At 36.7% G+C, this 15,489-nt stretch overlaps 3 protein-coding genes and 1 long non-coding RNA gene across 4 annotated transcripts; 3 read left to right on the top strand and 1 right to left on the bottom strand.

The window, feature by feature from the left end:
- Nucleotides 1-209: 209 nt before the first annotated feature.
- LOC110915115 (probable methyltransferase PMT2) lies at nt 210-4,032 on the top strand. Its single transcript, XM_022159750.2, has 5 exons — nt 210-395; nt 1,406-2,057; nt 2,477-2,976; nt 3,059-3,526; nt 3,611-4,032. Exons 2-5 carry the CDS (start codon nt 1,413-1,415, stop codon nt 3,843-3,845), a joined length of 1,848 nt encoding a protein of 615 aa, XP_022015442.1. The 5' UTR covers nt 210-395; nt 1,406-1,412; the 3' UTR covers nt 3,846-4,032.
- Nucleotides 4,033-8,125: 4,093 nt separating this feature from the next.
- Nucleotides 8,126-8,947, top strand: LOC110918974 (protein PHYTOCHROME KINASE SUBSTRATE 3-like). Its single transcript, XM_022163250.1, has one exon. It carries the CDS (start codon nt 8,126-8,128, stop codon nt 8,945-8,947), a length of 822 nt encoding a protein of 273 aa, XP_022018942.1.
- A 2,056-nt stretch (nt 8,948-11,003) lies between these two features.
- Nucleotides 11,004-12,972, bottom strand: LOC110915962 (HVA22-like protein a). Its single transcript, XM_022160714.2, has 5 exons — nt 12,729-12,972; nt 12,482-12,508; nt 11,697-11,819; nt 11,369-11,612; nt 11,004-11,285 (listed from the first exon to the last, which is right to left on the bottom strand). The coding sequence occupies exons 1-5, from the start codon at nt 12,788-12,790 to the stop codon at nt 11,223-11,225; spliced, it is 519 nt and encodes a 172-aa protein (XP_022016406.1). The 5' UTR covers nt 12,791-12,972; the 3' UTR covers nt 11,004-11,222.
- An 878-nt stretch (nt 12,973-13,850) lies between these two features.
- LOC118488461 lies at nt 13,851-14,945 on the top strand. Its single transcript, XR_004884905.1, has 2 exons — nt 13,851-14,607; nt 14,701-14,945. It is a non-coding gene; the product is annotated as an uncharacterized LOC118488461 (long non-coding RNA).
- The last annotated feature ends 544 nt before the right edge of the window (nt 14,946-15,489 follow it).

Raw genomic sequence — 15,489 nt, 5'->3', positions numbered from 1 at the left:
CTGGTACGTCACACGCCTAGCGGGATTTTCGTATGTGGTATTTTGAGGGTGTGACAATTTGATATCAAAACATAAGGAGCATACATGTAATTTTAAAAAGTTGAGAACTAAAGTTGAAAAACGATAAAAAGGCAATTAACTCTAAAATAAACAAATATAGAAGTGAAAAGAAAGTGTAGAGGTGGCCCGTAATCCAAGAAAAGGATGACCCACCGACCCATCATGAGTTCATCACTATCGTAATCACAATCATAGTCAAATCAAATCCCCAAATTCCGCTTCATTTATTCATACTCAACAGTTGAACACCATCTCCAATTACACACTCTCCGCCGACATTACCTTAATTCGCTATTTTTATGTCATCAAGATCGCCATTATCATCTTCAAGACCCGTAAGTTTCTTCATCACTTCATCTGCCTTATTAGTATGTTGTTTTAGAAAACCCAACTGAATCCAACTATGTATCTTTCATATGAATATGATTAATGTCTGATCAAGTTTAGATCTTTATCAAGCTTAGGATGCTTAAAGTATAGATCTTGATCAAGTTTCTTGAATGCCCAGAACTCAAAGATCTCTGTTATAAATTTTGTTTTAAGATGCCTATAAGGTGTTTGATGAAATGCTTAGGGTTAGATTGCTTATTATTTCATTTAATATGATCATTATTTATCGAAAAAAATACTTCTTTTTCAGTTGATTTGGCATGTACATACAGGCTTGTAAACGAATCGAATGTTCAGTGAACTGTTCGTCAACCGTTTGATAGGAAGTTCGTTTATCTTCGTTTACTTAATAAATGAATAAACATGAAAAAAACTTTTTGTTCGTTTAGTTAAGCGAACGAACATGAACGTGTCTCATTCCTTTATTTATGTTCATGAACGTTCGTTTAAGTTTGTTCAATTACAAAAATCGTCCTTTATGTATGTCACTTGTTGCAAACTGTGTCCTTTATCTTCAATATTTATAGAAAACGTACTCGATGTTTGCAAACCCTTGCAAGTTATGTCCTTTAGCCCTAACTCAATTAATTTTTTTGTGGTTAAATCTGACCAAATGGACCCCACATGAGGGCATTTTGGTCATTTTACTCTCATGTGGGGTCCATTTGGTCAGATTTAACCACAAAAACACTCATGTGGGGTCCATTTGGTCAGATTTAACCACAAAAATTAACTGAGTTAGGACTAAAGGACATAACTTGCAAGGGTTTGCAAACATCGAGTACGTTTTCTGTAATTATTGAAGACAAAAGACACGGTTTACAATAAGTGACATACATAAAGGACGATTTTTGTAATTTAATCTAGAAAAAAAAAAAAACTTCTTTTTTAGTTGGTTTGGCATGTACATATAAAAGATCAAGAAATCATATTGATATCTATAATAAATATTCAGGTGACTCATGGCAACTAAAGGTAATCCAGGAGACAATAGAACTAGGGCCTCATTTACTCTATTTATAGTAGTTGGTTTATGTTGCTTCTTTTATTTACTTGGTGCGTGGCAACGAAGCGGTTTTGGTAAGGGAGATAGTATAGCTCAAGAAGTAACAAAGAGCGCCGATTGTAGTGTGCTTTCGAATCTGAACGTCGAGAGTCACCATGGTAACGGAGTGAAGAAGACCGACGATTTACGATCAGAAATCAAGGTTTTCGAGCCATGTGATGACCGGTTTGTTGATTACACCCCCTGTCATGATCAAATGCGCGCAATGACTTTCCCTAGAGAAAATATGAATTACAGGGAAAGACATTGTCCTCCTGAAAATGAGAAATTACACTGTCTTATTCCCGCCCCGAAAGGGTATGTGACACCATTTCCATGGCCCAAAAGTCGTGATTTCGTCCCATTTGCCAATGCGCCTTACAAAAGCTTGACTGTCGAGAAGGCGATTCAAAATTGGATCCAATACGAAGGGGATGTTTTTCGGTTTCCAGGTGGCGGAACGCAGTTTCCTCATGGGGCTGATGCGTATATCGATCATTTGGCTTCTGTCATCCCAATTAACAACGGGATGGTTAGAACGGCACTAGACACTGGATGTGGTGTAAGTAAAGTTTCTTTTTTTTGTTGTTTGTTTAGTATAACTAGGTTATAGATCCGTGTATTACACGGGTTGAAATAAAAAAAAAATCTCACGTAAATAAAATATGATAAATATCATATAAAAAATGCTTAAAACCACCATAATCAGAAAAATGTCAACTTATAGCTTTGAAAATTTAAAGAAAAACAAAATAATTTTGAAATTATTTTACACAATTTAAGAGCCCAATATTTTACAGATAATTATTGCTAATTTTCATTAAATACATAATAAGTCAAACTTAGAATTTACACAATTTGAATTATAGATCATTTAAAATGGAAGGCTACACATGAACATGAAGAATCTGCTGCTAAATCTTTAGCAGATATTTCTTAATGGTTTCACTTTGATATCATGTTTTGTTATTCGTCACACAGGTTGCAAGTTGGGGTGCGTATTTATTCAAGAAAAACGTGATAGCCATGTCGTTCGCACCACGAGACTCACATGAAGCGCAAGTTCAATTTGCTCTTGAAAGAGGTGTTCCGGCAATTATTGGTGTTCTAGGAACGATAAAGCTTCCGTATCCTTCTAGAGCCTTCGACATGGCTCATTGTTCGAGGTGCTTGATACCATGGGGCGGAAATAGTGGAAAGTACATGATGGAAGTGGATCGAGTCTTGAGACCCGGTGGCTATTGGGTTCTTTCTGGACCGCCGATTAACTGGCGGGCTAATTATAAATCATGGCAACGGCCTAAAGACGAACTTGAAAACGAACAGAGGAATATCGAGGAAACGGCTAAACTTCTTTGTTGGGAGAAAAAATATGAAAAGGGCGAAACCGCAATTTGGAGGAAACGAGTCAATAAATCCTATTGTCAAGAACGTGACTCTCGTGTTACCATGTGTAAATCCAAAAATGCAGATGATGTCTGGTATATAACACGAATATACGCTTCTCTGTTTATTTTTTCGACTTTAATGATCAAATTTAATTACCTGTGTGTGTGTGTGTAGGTACAAGGAGATGGAAGCTTGTGTAACCCCGTATCCCGAGACAGACAACAATGACGATGTTTCGGGTGGTGAATTAAAACCGTTTCCCGAGAGACTAAATGACGTTACACCGAGGATTACCAGTGATTCGGTTCCTGGAATATCTGTTGAGCTATTCCTAGAAGACAACAAACTGTGGCAGAAACATGTGAATGCGTACAAGAGGGTGAATAAGATCATTGACTCAGGGCGTTATCGTAATATTATGGATATGAATGCGGGTCTTGGAAGCTTTGCTGCTGCACTCGAGTCTCCGAAATCATGGGTTATGAGCGTGATGCCAACGGTGTCTAAAAAAGACACACTTGGTGTCATTTTTGAGCGCGGTCTGATTGGCATCTACCATGACTGGTGTGAAGCGTTCTCAACTTACCCGAGGACATATGACCTAATACACGCAAACGGTCTTTTCAGCTTGTACAAAGACAAGTAAGTTGTTTACGTTTATGCATCAAGATCCAATGATCAACACTCGTTCGTCTTAAATATCTTAACTTGCGGGCATGCGTGCAGGTGTAGTTACGAGGACATTCTTTTAGAAATGGACAGAATTTTACGGCCCGAAGGCACAGTAATAATACGTGACAGTGAAACAGAGGTTATGAAGGTGAAAAGAATGGTTTCGGGCATGAGATGGAACACGAAAATGGTGGATCATGAAGATGGACCACTTGTTTCTGAGAAGATATTGTTTGCTGTTAAACAGTATTGGGTTGCAGGTGAAAGTAACTACACATCATCCAGATGATTGAGGAAGATTATGGTGTAGGATGAAATTTGTTTAACATATTGTTTGTTTTGATCTTAATTAGTTGTATACAAAAATATTTATATTAGTTTAAGTTTAGTTTAGGGCTGATATAAGAGTTCTAATTTTTGAGCTTCAATTTAAAAGGATTTTATATTAAAAAATATTTATATAATTTTTAGAGCACTGTTTCGAGGTAAATCAATTGACTTGTATCCTCTTTCTGATCAAAAGCCATAAAACATCAGTTAAGAAAAACTTAACTCCGTTATGTTTTTTAATGGTGGACCATTATACAAGTAAAATGAAAAAGGTTGGACCGTTGTCGGGAATAAACTCAGTTGGTATTATTATTGGCCAAAAACAGCCGGATTTGATTATTTAAATCCTATTTGCCTTATATATTTTCAGTTTCTTAATTCTGTGTTTTCTCTACTTAGGGATGCGGTTTTTACACGTTGGATGCTCCTTGTACCTTTAACTATGCTATGTATATGCAATAGTCAAATGATACTATGGACGTGTGGTTTACCTATTGTCATTTTCATACCTATTTTTTAGAAATTACACTACAGGTACCAATTTTTACAAAATGATTTCACTATTGGTTGATCACAGATACTAACCATGTAATTAATTCTACAACCACAAATACTAACGGTGAAACAATTTGTAAAAGTTGGTACCAATGATGTAATTTTCCAAAAATAGGTATGAAAATGACAAAATAGGTAAACCAAAGGTACTAACCATGTAATTAATTCTTAATAAAATGGAAAATATATAATTGTGTCGGCCCCATACATCTATTAAAATAGGTTACAAATAAAAAAGTGGTGTATTTAGTCTTTGATTATTTAATGTAACTAGGTTTATACACAGCGTGCCGCAACGCGCACTAAAACGAATCGTTATTGGTTTGAACATTTTACTTATACAAATTGTTTGAAAATAGATAGGGTTATTTTACATCTACATAAATTTAACTGATATGCAAAAAGTTCAATATTTTTGGTCATAAATAATTAAATATAACACACTTGTTTAGTTAAACTTCTGCAATCACATACACAACATCTTGGTAACAGATTTCTTCTTTACCTTTTTTAAACTCTAATCCACTCTCCTGCTGAAAGTTGGAATACAAACATACATTGCATCAGTGAAATTTGTGAAGAATCATATATCAGGCTAAAGGATGTGGGGGTCATGGGTTGGTCACCAATGCCACATAGGACCATTAATGAATTGTTACACCAACTCCTTGCCTCATCCATCATGGTTGGTATGGATTAAACCATGGCAACCATGGGCCTCCTTTCCTTTTTCAATATTTTCCTTTCCTTTTCACAACAATAAATTAAAATAATAAAATAGTGGTTTGGGTCATCACTATACCCTTAGTGTAATGGTTTTAGATGATGGATCAGAAGTGGGTGACATGACGCTGATGTGGAGGTCATGATAACCTTGAGGGTCATGACCACACCCTATAGCCTCATAAGTAGTATATAACTTACAAAGTTAAAATAGAATTGGAAAACATACAAACACGTATACAGTTAAAATTATATCTTTAATTCAAGTGGAATATGTCTAATTCTTTTTTTGTGTTTTCCTTGTTTTATGAGGGTTTATTGGTATCTTTTTGGAATGGAAGAAGATTTGGACGGATAAAAATGAAAGCCTTACATGTGATAAAACTATAATTGTTTTGGTCAAGGTTTTACCTTATAAATAACCCTTCGCATTGTTCCCATACCAATGTTGGACAAAGTGTTTTACCACTTGAGACTTTCATTTACACCCAAAACTTCCAACAATCTTGTAAAGTAACATGCGAAAATGAATTTTCAATACAAACATGTAATATTGTTTATTTTTAAGGTGTGAACCTACGTTTTTCTGATTCCCCACATGCGATTTCATGTTATGAACGTGCGATTTCTAATCACGTACAATGTACGCTAAGGCCAGTTGTACGATATACTTTCTATACATATATGAGGGGTTTTACTTGTCGAAGTTGTTTAGTTTTTCCTTTGTTTCATGTATAATCTTTTACCAATAATACTAGACCAACATTGAAATGGATCTTCCTTGAACGACCGTTGAAGATGTCGAGTCTATAAAGGCTTTTCAAGAAGAAGGGTTTCGAGGATATACTAGCTGCCTTAATGATTTTGATTAAACTATTTTTGTCTTTTTTCAGCCTCCTTTTTTGAAAATAAGAAATGGTGATTTTGTCTTGATTGCCCGTATTGATGTATTTTGAAAGCGAAAGATTTAAAGTCGATTAATTCGATCTACATTATTGGAACATTTCTTTAATCGAATTTTAATATAATATAATAGGAATATACTTTTATTTTTATTCATAGATAGTATATGTATTTGTTTTGTTTTGTTTTGATAGTAGGATGATACATAAAGCTTAATATTGTACATGGGATCATGACATGTGAGTTGAGGTTGAAACACCCCATCGCAATAACGACACCATTAGAAAATCAGGTGAATGGCGAGATCTTGAAATTTGATGTGTGTGTCAAGATCTCTAAATCTTGTCGCATACATCGACATTATGGTGGTTAGTATGTTTTTTAGCGGATTACTAATAATCAATCTTAACGTTTTGAAATCTTAGCTTGTTCCTAGGGAATACTTGGAGATGTTCTGATTATTTGAAGTTTTAGCATGTTCTCTTGGAGGATTTTTTGTTATAGATTACTGAAGTTACGAGATGACTATGTTGATTGTTTGCTTGGATGGGAGTCCGGAGTATTCATAAGGCCTTCAATTGGGTGAAGGCTTTTTAGAGGCTAGTTTTTTATGGGTCGACAATTAGAAACATGGAGTTGGAAGACCCGTTAAAGTTTCTTGGTCGCTAAGTTAGATGCCCTAATTATTTCTCTATATTACCATGTCATGTGATTGTGGGGGGGGGGGGGGGGGGGGGGGGATATTCCACGGTCCTCCCAACCGCTGGAGTGATCACACTCCACAAGCTAGCTTAGCCCCATAGCTGCCTGGGGGTGACTACCCAACCGAGAGCGAAGAGCTTGGCCGTGGGATGCGGACACCAAGATTCGAACCCGGGACCTCTAGGGAGAGGGTGGGTGAGGCTGGCCAACTGGGCTACCCCAGAAGGTTAATGTCATGTGATTGTAATCTTGTGTTCTGAACTTAATGGAATAACCTAGTTGCCGGTCGTGGACGTAGGTCTCTCACAGGGATCGGACCACATAAAATCTTTGTTGTTATCGTTTATCGTTATTATTATTTTTCTGTTTGCGTGATATTCGTATGTGTGTTGATTCGCTTTCGCATACCGCTTTGACCCTAATAGGACCACTAGTTCGCCATGAGCCCACGACGCCCTCCCTATTTAGCTTGATTGTTTCTTACTTTATTAGCTATAAACATGTTTTGTATCTTATTACAGATTTTAATAGTAATATGATCTTTACGCTATTTTTTCTATTATTTGAAATGTGCTATTTACATATACAGGAAACATGGCATTTTTATTTTATTTATATTAATAACTAAAAAACACATCACCAATGGAAAAAAGGTCGTCGTTAATATGTTGGTAACACTCCTTTGGCGATCCCACAATGAATTTTCTATCAGTGATATTGACACGTGAACTGCCAGTATTATGTAGTGGTGGTCCTACTCATTAGGTTGGGGGGAGAGCCGATCCCCCCTAAAAAATTAAGTTGCTTTTAGGCAAAAAAATCTCGGTCGCCCCTTTAAAAGTTTAGTTAAGGCCTCCGATTACCCCCCCTGAAAATAAATCATGGGTCCGCCATATGTAGGTATAACCTAGTTAGCGATCCCTCGAATGTACGTTGTGCATAGCTTAATGTTCACCGCCAATAGACCAACATACGACTAACCGACAGAGCTTGATCGTCACTAATCCTAAAAACCTACATTCTCACTCGACGACACTTACTCCTATGGTCTGGTCCGATGTCTCGAGCCATATGTCCTTGATGTAGCCACTCGCGCTCTTAACACCTTTCATGCCATTAATCAGTTAATCCTATCACATTTATAAAATATCTACTAGCAAAACTTAAGCTACAAATATGATCATACACCGGACCCATCACAACTACTCTTTAGTTCATCTTTTTTGCCTTTAAAAGGAAAAACATCAAACCATCAACAATGCAAGTATCAGCTTCTGAGTTTCTCCACTTCAATAATAAGTTAATAACATTGTTAAACACCCCCCCCCCCCCCCCAATTCAACCTTCTATCAATCAATGGCAACCGAAAACAACATCATCAATGATCTTCGAGTAGCTTCGTTTTCATGTTACCTAAAGCCCATTGAAGATGTGGTTAACATGTTCGATGCTAACGAAAGATTCTCAAACATGGCGAAACCAAGCATTTTCACAGCAAGAACTCCAAGTATTGGTTCACAAACAAGATGCTATAGCAACAACCGCGAGGAGACGTTGCTGAACCAAAAGTCCTCTAGCGGTAAGAGGTGGTTCCATGGCTGCAAAGCTCCATGTTCTACTAAGAAAGCTGTTTATGTTCAACAAAGTATCAAAAAAGGAGACCAGTTTACATTCCCAGTTATGATTAATCCTACCATGGAGATTGAAGTATTCGGTTCTGGAACTTTAACCAAAGGTGACATTGCGAAAACCCTGGTGAAAAAAATGTCGACTTTAACTTGGGACGCGATTCCAAAGAGCAAGGAGAGTGTAGTTTGTGATGATATGGCGAGTGAGGCGAGTTCTGATCTGTTTGAGATAGATAATTTATCGAGAACCGAGTGGCAACCGTCTGAGTCGAGATTCATGAGTCCATCGGCTCAGCGTGCACTTAGTGAAGCTGGCATCGAGTGGAGGAGTTGTGTCACAGCAAGTGGAGTAGATTTTTCGTCTGTTTATTCGTGTTTCGATGAAAAACAAATGCTTTACAACACAAAGGCTAAAACCAAGATCGAGCAACCGAAAGCCTCATCAAAAAAACTGAATAACGGTATGTTGGGATGCAGTGGTTCCAAATCAGTCAAGGTAGTCGAACCAGTGTATAGAACGACCGACAAATCGAACATTAGATACATATGATCATGTCTATATATGTATGCATGTGTATCAGTGTATTATCTATGTATTTTGTAATAAACAAGCTGTGTTTTTCAATCAGTTAAAGTCTGTTCTAATAACGGGCCAATGCTGTCTTGAAAGTATTCTAATGATGGCTCATCTGTTTGGTGCTTAATGCTTTTTTAGTTTAAAATAATTGATGATTTGATTTTTAACTATTAAATGGGCCTACAATCATATACGTATGCTTTATAAAGTAATGACACAATGAGAATCTTAGGTCTTGATGTCTCTTGATGTTTCATATTTACACTTCTCGATTATGCATTTGGTTGGGTTTTGGGCTGTTAGTCTTTATGCTCTTTTGGTCTTAGTATACTAGAAATGCATTATATGTGTTAAATATGTACGACGCCTACGGACCCCGGGTTAGAAACACGCAAAACCCCTAGACCAAAGGGTTCCAACTTCCAAGGGAACATTGCCGCTGGTGGGTTGCCTGCTAGTTCGTCCATGATAGCTGGTTATTAATAGTAACAGACCGTTAATAACAACTATGATTAGCAGTAGCGGTAGTAACTTGGGTGATCAACAATAACATTGGTTAAGAAAAGTGTGCCTTAGGCACGCGTGAGGCGCTAGAAGCAATCAGAAAAACGCTTTTTATTGGATGAGGTGTTCCATAATGAGAAGCCCCTTGAAGTGGGGCTCCAAGAGTAGAGCGACACGCGCTTAGAAGCGGCGGCGCTCCATGTGTTCTGGTCAAAATCAGGTGTAACGGGCCTGCTGAATCTGGTTCAAAACGAAGGTGCCAGATCTGGTTTGTAAGCTGCCGGAGTGTTGCAAGTTGAGAGAGTAAACGATGAGGAAGAAGTGAAAAAGGTTGGCTATAAATGGGTATATAAGTACCGAATATGAACTAGTCTACAAGACTAGGCATGTCATGCAGGTTGAACAGTAAATGATATAAAAAAGGTGTTAGGTATCAAGTGGCGTAGCGGAACCAACGTGCTAAGCACAAACGAATAAAACACACAGAACCGAAAATAAAAGCAAGATGGACACAACAATTTTATGTGGTTTGGATTCAATGTGAATCCTACGTTCATGAGCTTCAACTATCACCACCATCATCATCATACTCAGTAAATCCCACCAATAGCAAAGCTAAGGTAGGGTCTGAAGAGGGTAAGATGTAGACAACCTTACCTCTACCCCATAGGAATAGAGAGGCTGTTTCCAGTAAGACCCCCGGCTCGATAGTAGTTTTGTATCAAGCCTTGGACATGAGGCGCATAACACTCAGCAATCGGGACAAAGGCCGATTTGTGCATGTACCCCCTTTGTCTTTCGGCTATCAACGCCACCACATGATGCATGATTAATCGTCCGCAGCTTTTAACGTTATTTTCACGAAATTAGTAAAATAACGTTAAAATTAGTGCAATTTCACTTTTGCCCCCTGAGGGCCCACACATAAATACATTATATGTGCACACTGCAAGCAAGGCGTTTATAACTATGGCCCCAAGAAAACAATAATGGATCAAAATAGGCGCAACAATCTCACACTCGAAGGCCTTGCGATAATCTCCAGCCCGTCATCCAAGCACAAAGCAACCCAGACATTAGTAGTTAACTCCACTAATCTTATTTTTGGGGTACTTAAGGATAACAGTGATTAATATTATTAATTTATACATATTATATAACATATGGCGCTTCGCATAAATGAAGCTTTTGCCTCGTATTTTGGGACTTAAACGCTTCGAAGCACCTCTTTAAAACCAAGTTAGTAGCAATTGCAACTAGCACTAATTAGTCATCAACAACTTGGGGCAACCAACAATTAGTGAGTTATTACTCAAAGTCCAATCATCAACAGTAGCCAAGTTATCGTTGAAGGAGTTTTAATTCGAGAGTGAACACACGATTCAGATAGATATCCAAGCTATATTCCAAATTATAAAATCTACACAATCTAGTCCGGTTTAAAAACAAACATGATTGGCCAAAACCAGGACCGCCTTTTCGGTCATGTCAGACTTATGATATATCATATGTATTTTTCTGTAACTTGCAAAGGACAATAAGTGGTTGGAGCCATTGCCCGAATTTACTCAACTAAAGACGGTTTATTTACAATGCTTATCAGGGATTGATGATTATCCAAACCCAAAGATATCATACGTATCACAGATCACAATGTTAAGTTGTCAAAGAAACGGAATAACAGTAGCCACCATAAACACATAAACAAGCTCGCCAATCCTCCATGATGATGCCGAAACTAACCTCAATATACATGCTTGTGTTCAGAAAAGATGCTTGCACCTCCATGCCTCACTTCCCTATCAGACTACATGAACCAAAACATAATTAAATATCATATCGATAAACAAAAGAATTTCGAGTGAGAAATGGAAACAGAGAGATGCATACGCGATGTATTATTTCTTGAAACGCGTCTGGTCCATGTTCCTGGATGTATTTCTCGGCAGCAGCTAAAATGTCATCTGGTTTACTAAACACATCTTTTTTTCTAGGTACATACCAAATGTTAATCGTCTGTTTTCCCGTGTAAAACGGTCTAACGTAACGTTCATAAACATATGCAGCGCCATTGAAGTATGGTAACACCAACCAGCAGGTTACAATCAGCTTTGCATACGACCAAAACGGGATCCTACAACGCACCGAAAGAGATTTAAGAAGATGGTCGTATAATCATGAAAGTAACGTATAAAGCGTACAAAGCGTACGACTTTACCATTCAATGAGCTTCGCAAAGGTAAGCTCGAAGAGAGTAATCATGGAATACAAAACCCAATATGTAAGCCATTGCTGATCGTCCACCGGAGATTTAGTCTCTATTGCCCTTATTGATGCATATCTGTTTAAGACAAAAAAAAAAAAAAAAAAAAAAAAAAACCCTTATTATCCACCGACTAACGCATATAATAAGAAGGGTTAATTAGGGATGAGCAAAATGGACCCGGTACCGGTACCGAATTTACCAAACCGGGTACCTTTTCGGTACCGATTCGGTACCGACTTTTGACATTTTCGGTATCGGTCCGGTACGGTACCGGTTTTTACCCTCAAATACCGGTACCGAACCGTACCGTACCGGGTATATTCGATACCGGTACCGGTACCCACTTTTGAGGATTTTCGGTACCGGTACTTTCGGTTCCGGTACCGGATCGGTACCGAGCTCATCCCTAGGGTTAATACCATAAAAAATAAACATACTATATCGTTTTGCATAAAAGATTTCCTCAACTCAATTTTAAATACACAAAGATGGTAAATGTTAGTTACCAACACAATCATTACATATATACAGAAACACTACCTTTATTAAAAGTAACAACTTTAAATAAAAGATAAAAATCAATATCATGATCAAAGAAATCATCCATGTAAGCAAATTTTGCAATCATTTTGTTAAATTTTGACATTTGGTTTTTTGTATTAACCCTTAAAAATAGGAACAAACGAAACACATAAATAAATAAATAAATAAATAAAAAGTTTCAGAATCAAACTTACAGAGGATAAGCCAAGCTAACAACAGGGCTGCAAAACCAAATTCACAAACCAAATCAGAATCCTAATAAAACCCTAAAAAGATTAAACTTTGATTCACTTAAAATCAAACATATACGGTACAGTATTCAGGATCAGTACGGGCAACAAGCAGCTTTTAAATAGCAAAACCAATTATAGGGAAAATAAATAAAAGTTTGTAAAATAAAGTTTAAATAATGAAGTGAGAGAGAGAGAGTAAAGAAGAAACCCTGCAAGAATGTCGAAGTTTTGGGCGATTAATTTGAGCAAGTTTCCAGCGCCAGATCCCATCTTTAATAGAAACCCAACAACCAGTTTGTGGTTACTAAATCTGAATAGATTGAAGTGGGTTTGTGGAGTCAGAGAGAAAGAGTGGTGGTTTGATTTGATGAACAAAAAGAAGAGGGGACAAGAGAACAAGTGTTGTTGAAGCAGCCAGAAAAAGTGAGTGGATGTATTGGGTACTTGTATGGTACAACTAGACATTGCATCCTAATTTTTTATAGGGGTGAGCAGAAAACTGAAATAAGCGAACCGTAACCGAAATAACCGATAAAACCGAACCGAAACAAAAACCAACGGTTCGGTTTTTGGATTTTTAATAACCGAAAATTTCGGTTCGGTTTTCGGATAACCATTTTCAATAACCGAAAAAAACCGAACCGAACCGATAAGTTATAATATATATGTTTTTATGTTTAAGTTTAAGTTGTTTAAGGGGCTGTTTGGTAGCCTCTGAATGGTCATTAAGAGGCTATCTCTTAATGGAACCATTAAGAATTTTACTAATGAAAAGGTAGAAAAATGTGACATGTGATGATTTACCATTCAGAGGTTACCTCTTAACCATTCAGACTTGAGGTTACCTCTTATTCATTCAGAGGTTTTAAACCATTAAGAGGTAGCATCTGAATGGTCATTAAGAGACTACCAAACAACCCCTAAGTGTTTAACCCAGTGCTAGTAGATATTATTAATTTTATTCTTGAATGTTAAGTCTTTATACTAAAGACATTATATGTTTATTTATAATTGAAAGGGTAAATTACTTTTTGAGTCCATGTGTTTTATGGGTTTTAACTAGTTGAGTCCAAAAGCAAAAAGTTTAACGACCTGAGTCCCCATAAGCATTTTCTTTAACCATTTAAGTCCAAATTTCTAACCCAGTTAGAATTTTGTTGTTAAATTTTGTTAAATGACCAAAATACCCTTATAGTTAAAAAAATAAAAAAACTAAATTAGTATTAGATTTTCTCTCCCTCTTATCTATCCCTTTCCTTATCTCTTTCTCTCTCTCTAAACAAACATTGTGCACCATATCTCTGAACTTTCTTTTCTCTCAATGCAGTCACAACCACACTCACCTTCATATCTCTCTGAAATTTCTTTTATCTCTCAAGAACACCTGCATCCCCCACCACCACACCACCACAGTCACAACAACATCCGTCACCAACCACCACCACAACCACAAACCTCCAGCACAGTCACCACCGTCAGCGTCGCAGCACCGTATCAGCTCCGATTTGTATTCCGAGCACGTCGTAGAGTGAAGATTGATTAGTAATCCGTTGAGATCTGGTCGAAATCGACGCTGTTCGTTCAGCTGTGGCGAAATTGGCAGAAATTGGTTGTCGATTGATGGTGAAATTGGGGGAAATGAATCTGTTTGTGATTTGCTTTGAATCTGTTTTTTTAATGTTTGATCAGTCTATGGGAAGTCAACTTTTTAAAGTCAGTGATAAGTGTAGAATACAGATGATCAGCTGCTGAAATTGGGTCATGATTTTAGATTAGTGGATTGGTGGTGGCAGTGGGGCGGCACTAGTGGTGGAGGTGAGACGGTGGTGGTGGGTGTTTGGAGGTGGCGATAGTGCGATGGTGGTGGCAGTGGTGGGGATGATGGTGGGAATTTATGTGATATTTATTCTGAGATCTCATTTATTCTTGGTTACTAAATCAAAACAAACAAAAAGGTGGAAATTTATGTTAAGGTTTAAGGTATGTCATGATCAGATGATTTATATAACAGATTAGTCCTCATGGGGTAACAACGAGAGATGAGAAGGTCTTCAAGTTTGCCTGTGGATGGAAACGGTATGTTTCAGGTGGTTACATGAAATCAAGTGCTAGAGTAATTGCTGACTCGATTATTAACCTCTCAAATAAATCATTAATCACCATGGGTGGGTATGTTTCAGGTGGTTACATGAAATCAAGTGCCAGAAACCATCATCTCTTTGGACATGCTTGTTGAAGGGTGTTGTTCATCTTGGTCACAGGAATCTGGTGACGATACAAGATGTGTTGATAAAGAAGGATTATAGTTTGATTTTGTACAAGTATGTGTAAAACGGTAGCTTATACGATGGTTTGTTGATCCATTTGGTGAAGATGATGATATGATTATTAAATAATAATAATAATATATTCTTTTTCTTTTTGAGTCCCTGTGTTTTATATATTTTATAGGGGTAATTTAGTCATTTAACAAAACTTAACAACAAAATTCTAACTGGGTTAGAAATTTGGACTCAAATGGTTAAAGAAAATGCTTATGGGGACTCAGGTTGTTAAACTTTTTGCATTTGGACTCAAGTAGTTAAAACCCATAAAACACAGGGACTCAAAAAGTAATTTACCCTAATTGAAATGATTTATTTATTACCTACAAGAAATAACAAATATTAATATAAAAATTAAATAATCTTTAAATTATTATAAAAAAATGTCTTAATAAAAACTTTCAAGAAACATAAAAATATATTAATTTGTAAACTTCATTTAATATTTGAATTTAGTTTTAATGTAAGGGTATATTTGTAAACTTAGATCATTAATTTCTAGTCTTCCTTTTTAATAGCTAACTATATTAAATTTGTAACTTATTTCAAAATATATATTTTTTCAAAAAATAAAAAAAAATTAATTTAGAGTGTAGGACAAATTACAACGTTTGTAGGATAAATTATGAGTTGTGTAGGATAAAT

Source organism: Helianthus annuus, chromosome 16 (genome assembly GCF_002127325.2).
Source record: "Helianthus annuus cultivar XRQ/B chromosome 16, HanXRQr2.0-SUNRISE, whole genome shotgun sequence".
Classification (NCBI taxonomy): domain Eukaryota; kingdom Viridiplantae; phylum Streptophyta; class Magnoliopsida; order Asterales; family Asteraceae; genus Helianthus; species Helianthus annuus.
This window is presented reverse-complemented; position numbering and strand designations above follow the sequence as displayed.

Excerpts from the sequence above, each read along its gene's own strand:
- LOC110915115 (XM_022159750.2), top strand. The coding sequence starts at position 1,413 with ATGGCAACTAAAGGTAATCCAGGAGACAATAGAACTAGGGCCTCATTT. Across the intron at positions 2,058-2,476 it reads CACTAGACACTGGATGTGGT|GTTGCAAGTTGGGGTGCGTA; the intron begins GTAAGTAAAGTT and ends TTCGTCACACAG. Across the intron at positions 2,977-3,058 it reads AAAAATGCAGATGATGTCTG|GTACAAGGAGATGGAAGCTT; the intron begins GTATATAACACG and ends GTGTGTGTGTAG.
- LOC110918974 (XM_022163250.1), top strand. The coding sequence starts at position 8,126 with ATGGCAACCGAAAACAACATCATCAATGATCTTCGAGTAGCTTCGTTT.
- LOC110915962 (XM_022160714.2), bottom strand. The coding sequence starts at position 12,790 with ATGGGATCTGGCGCTGGAAACTTGCTCAAATTAATCGCCCAAAACTTC. Across the intron at positions 12,509-12,728 it reads AACTTCGACATTCTTGCAGG|CCCTGTTGTTAGCTTGGCTT; the intron begins GTTTCTTCTTTA and ends TTGGTTTTGCAG. Across the intron at positions 11,820-12,481 it reads GTTAGCTTGGCTTATCCTCT|ATATGCATCAATAAGGGCAA; the intron begins GTAAGTTTGATT and ends TGTCTTAAACAG.